The sequence below is a fragment of the Musca autumnalis genome, unplaced genomic scaffold (genome assembly GCF_047663935.1).
Source record: "Musca autumnalis isolate F117 unplaced genomic scaffold, ASM4766393v1 scaffold_2, whole genome shotgun sequence".
NCBI lineage: Eukaryota > Metazoa > Arthropoda > Insecta > Diptera > Muscidae > Musca > Musca autumnalis.
Window position 1 is genome coordinate 199,337,674 of NW_027411755.1, and position 5,203 is coordinate 199,342,876.

Here is a 5,203-nt window from a genome sequence, read left to right on the forward strand (position 1 = left end):
TGTTCCAGAAAGTTGTTTATTGATGCCTTTGCTACACTATTGTGGTTGATTGTTTTCTTGAATTTTGAACGGTTTAATATCTATCGAGCAGAGTACTAGAAAAGAGGAAAAAAATCGCAATTGTTTTGCTATTTTGACCATTAAGATCCGTTTCTACAGAGTTCGTATGTTCTAGAAAGTTGTTTACTAAGATCTGAGGTAATTTTTTTAGTTGGTTGTTTGCTTCAATTTTAATCGGTTTGAAAGCTGTATAACAAAATTTGAGAAAACATTTTAAAAGAAACTTGACCATGGCGATTTTGATCTTGCAGATGAAGTCTGATGGGTTATATGTGTTCACAATTTCTGTTCTTTAGGACAAGAGCTACAACTTTGCCTCTGAGATAAATTCAAATTTCCTAACGGTTTGGAAGATATATTCCTGACTAAATTACCCTTTCTACATCAAAGCCTAAAGCCTTTGGAGGCCTATTACCGCGAAAGTTGATGAGATAGGGAAAAACGGCGAGACACGTGTCTTCTCATTTTTGGTGTTCTATCACACTGCGGTGTCAGAATATGGTTAATAATTTTCGTGTTGCACAGTGCTATCTTAAGGTTTCCTATAGACTGAGTACTTCCTTTAGGCCTTCTTTACACAGAAAACCTTGTTTTTATTTTTTATAGACAGAAGACCATCTTAAGGTCTTCTGTAGATGGAAGAAAGACAATCTTAAAATTTTCTGTGGACGGATAACCATCTAAAGGTCTTCTATAGACAGGAGAATATATTAAAGTCTTCTAAAGACAGGGGACAATCTTAAGGTCTTCTATAGACAGAAGACCATCTAAAGGTTTTCTATGAACAGAAGACCATCTTAAGGTAAGAAGACCATCCTAGAGTTTTCTACAGACAAAAAGCCATATTAATGTCCTGTATATATATAGTCCTTTTAATTCCGACTGGAACATAGGGCCGTCACAAATGTTTTCCATCTATCTCTATCCATGGCAAGGTTTTTCATTTCACTCCATGTTATTCGGCTCTCTTTTAATTCAGATTCTACTTGGCGCCTCCAGGTGTTTTTCGGTCGACCAATACGTCTCGAACCTTGGGGATTGTACTCGATTAGTTGTTTGGTTACGTCAGTCGACGCTTTCCTCATGGTATGACCAAGCCATCTGTATTTCTTTCCTTTAATTTCATCTTCCAGTGGTTGTTGATTCGACATATTCCACAGAGCATTGTTGGTTATGGTGTTGGGCCAGTAAATACCATATATGCGACGCAGGCACCTATTCGTGAATGCTTGCATGGAGCGCATTAGGTTCTTTGGAATCATCCAGGTTTCACATCCATATAACATAACAGATTTTACATTGCTGTTAAATACTTTTAGTTTGGTTCCCGAGGATATAGTCCTATCTCTCCATAGTTTATTAAGCATTCCAAATGCAGTTTTAGCTTTGTTGAGTCTACATTGTATGTCTTTGTCGCTACCGCCATTTGTAGTTATAATGCTGCCGAGATAATTGAATGAGGATACATCTTCAATTGGCTGGTTCATCACTTGGAAGTGGTTGGTGTTTCCGCTATGTATTCTCATTGATTTGGTTTTTGCTATATTGATGTGAAGTCCAGCTCTAACAGCTCTGTCCGTAAGATTTGTAAGTTTTGAAGACATGTCGGAGAAACGGTGTGACAGGAGGCAAATGTCATCTGCGTATTCAAGATCATCTAAATTTCCATGTAGGCCTATTGTCACTCCACATTGTTCTGCCATAGCTCTTCTCATAATAAAATCAAGAACAATGTTAAATAGAAGCGGCGATAGGACGCAACCTTGTCTCACTCCAACATTAACCTTTATTTCTTCACTTACAAGGCCTTCGTGAGATATACGGCAATGTGCATCTTTATATAGCTCTTTGATCAGGTTAATTATTTTACGGGGTACACCTTTACATTCCAATGCATTCCAAATAGCATTGTGGTGGATTGTGTCGAACGCTCGTTTAAAGTCCACAAATATTAGATACAGTGGAGAACGCCATTCAGCAGACTACTCCACGATCACTCGGATGCTGTTAATGTGGTCTACACATGACTTGTTTGGTCTGAAACCTGCTTGCTCTAGTCTTAGTTGGGGTTCAATAATTGTTGATATGCGCTTATGAAGAATAAGTGCAATGATTTTATTTAACATATTTAGCAACGTTATTCCTCTCCAGTTGCTAACGTTTTGAAGATCGCCTTTTTTGGGTAACTTTATGACTAATCCCTCTTTTAGTTGTCCTGTATAGACAGCAGATTCTTTTAAAACCTTTTAAAGACAAGATATTTTCTTAAGGTCTTCCATAGACAGAAGACCATTTCAAGGTCTTCTATATACAGAAGGCCATCTTAAGGTCTCCAATAGCATGAAGACCTTCTGAAGGTCTTCTATATACCATCTTAAGACTACTTTGGGTCGTTTATAGGCAGAATACCATCTTAAGATCATCTATAGGCAGCAGATTCTCCTAAGGTCTTCTATAGACAGAATACCATGTTAAGGTCCTCTGTAGAGAGGAGACCCTTTTAAAATCCTCTAAAGACAAAATATCTTTTTAAGGTCTTCCAAAGAAAAAATAACCATTTTAAGGTCTTTTATAGACAGAATACCATTCAAGGTCTTCTATGGGCATAATGTCATTTAAGGTCTTGTATAGACAGAACACCATCTTAAAGTCTTCTATAGATCATCTTCAATAGACAGAAGACCTTCTTTAGGTCTTCTATATACCTTCTTTGGGTCTTACATCAAAAATCTACTAAAGACAAAATATCTGATTAGGGTCTTCCATAGAATATTATTTTAAGGAATTATTATTTTAAGCCAAGTCTTCTATAGACTATCTTCAGGGATTCTATATACAGAAGACCTTCTTTAGGTCTTCAGAAAACCATCTTAAGGTCGTTTATAGAACTATCTTAAGATTTTCTTTAGAACACCTTCTTTAAGTCATCTATAGAAAGAAGACCATCTTAAAGTCTTCTACAGGCAGAAGAACATCTTCTATTCACCTTTTTATACCCTCAGCATTTATGCTAACGAGGGTATACACACTTTCATACGGGCAAAATGTGTCTCATCGAAATAATGGTTTTAGACCCCAAGTATGTTTGAATCGCGTATGACGATCGTGCACATCGTGAAACTTCTACCAGACTTAGATGAGGTTCTACTATGGACTCAATGGGACCACTCCTTCGGGTACCTCCCACACAAAATTTCGGAAAAGTTCAGTTTAGGACCAGCTCCCAAATCGCTTTGATTTTTGTTGTGGAAGCTTGTATTCACTGTCCCCCATACGAAGGTACAAGTTTCATCAGGGACAAGTCCATACTTCCTGAGAAAATAGCCTGAAAGGTGCAAAAAGCCCCTGTGACACCGTGTGTAGGGTTGGAGCGCAAACGGTTTTGCCGATTCGGTCAGAAATTTGGCCTTCGTAATATTTTGTTCAAAAATAAGTTTAAGTTCGAAGATAAGCCATATCGGTTCACTCCTTCAGGTACCTCCCCCACAAAATGTTCGGAAAAATTGTGGCCACGATAAATCTTGAAGGGAGTGACCGATTTGGTCCATACTTTACACATCTTAATTTATTTACGGGATATACATCAGGTTTGAATATCGACTATATTTGTCCACTCCTTCGGGTACCTCCCACACAAAATTTCAGATAAGTTCACTTTAAGACCTGCTCTCGAATCACTTTGATTTTTGTTGAAGCGATTTGCATTCGCTACCTCCATTACGATGGTAAAAGTTTTTTCAGGGGCAGGTCCATATTTCTTGGAAAAACATCCCGAAAGGTGTAAAAAACGCTATGTCACCATATGTGTCTCTCGAACTGTTCTACCGGTTTGGTGCAACATTTGATCTTCATCATATTTTATCCAAACTTAGTTTCATGGGGCAATACCGGTCCCCAACATCCGGTACTTCTCCCCAATATTTAAAAAATTTCACTAAAATTTTAGGACGATATCACTTGAATGGTGCAACCAATTTGCTCCAAACTTTGGATCTCCTAATATTTTGTCAAAATTTAGTTTAACTTCTAAAATGACCCATATCGCTCCTCCCTAAGGGTACCTCCCCCACAAAAATTCAACATTTCTGTTAATTCCTAATCCACATTTTTGTCGGCAAGTTCAAATGTTGAAAAAGGGCCACAAAATTCTGAAGAGACGCTAAATACATTCTATCTGTCCGTGGATGAAAGTTTCAATTCACATTGGCTGAGGGTATACCTCTGTCGACAAAGCCGACTGACACTTTTTTACTTGTTAAATATTATTTTAGAATTTATGGAATGTCTAAGAAATGGAAATGAAAGGAACATGTTTTCTATTGAATAATCAAAAATGATTCTAAAATTTGCAAAAAAAAAAAAAAAAAACAGTAAGGACAGGATCAAAGTCGGACGGCGCCGACTATATGATACCCTACACCACTGTGAATATGTAAAATATAAATCGGAGCTATATCCAGATCTTAACCGATTTCGATATAATTTGGCACATTTATTTCCAGACCGAATTCAGTCACACATTCCAAATATCATTGAAATCCGACTTATATAGCGTGTTTGGTGCAGCAAATACGCGAAATCGGCCGAAAATATATATGGGAGCTATATCTAACTTTGAACCGATTTTGATATAATTTGGCACACTTACTTTTAGACCGAATTCAGTTAAACATTCCAAAAAATATATCCGAAAATATATATGGGAGCTATATCCAGATCTGAACCGATTTCGATATAATTTGGCATATTTATTTCTAGACCGAATTCAGTCACACATTCCACATTTCATCAAAATCGGACGTATATAGCGTGTTTGGTGCGGCAAATACGTGAAATCGGGCGAAAATATATATGGGAGCTATATCCAAATCTGAACCGATTTTCACCAAAAGCAATAACGTTCTTCCTATGGCTAAAAAACTGTAAAAAACTGGACGGACATGCATAACTCAGAAAGTGATTCTATGCATATCCCCAAAAGGAAATATGGGACTATTTCGTTTCCTTTTGTATGTTACATACAAATGCACAAAGACATAATACCCCTTACCACAGTGTGGTGTAGGGTATAAAAACAGTTTTCTAGCACTTAACTAAAGTAGGTACCTTGAATTTAGGTAAAAAATAATATTAATAAAATACG

The 5,203-nt window shown here is 37.0% G+C and overlaps 1 protein-coding gene across 1 annotated transcript; it reads right to left on the reverse strand.

Moving 5' to 3' along the window:
* Positions 1 to 932: 932 nt before the first annotated feature.
* Positions 933 to 1,304, reverse strand: LOC141392489 (uncharacterized). Its single transcript, XM_073965427.1, has one exon. It carries the CDS (start codon positions 1,302 to 1,304, stop codon positions 933 to 935), a length of 372 nt encoding a protein of 123 aa, XP_073821528.1.
* Positions 1,305 to 5,203: the final 3,899 nt, after the last annotated feature.

Bases quoted from the DNA above. Each gene is read 5' to 3' on its own strand.
- LOC141392489 (XM_073965427.1), bottom strand. From the start codon at position 1,304: ATGCGCTCCATGCAAGCATTCACGAATAGGTGCCTGCGTCGCATATAT.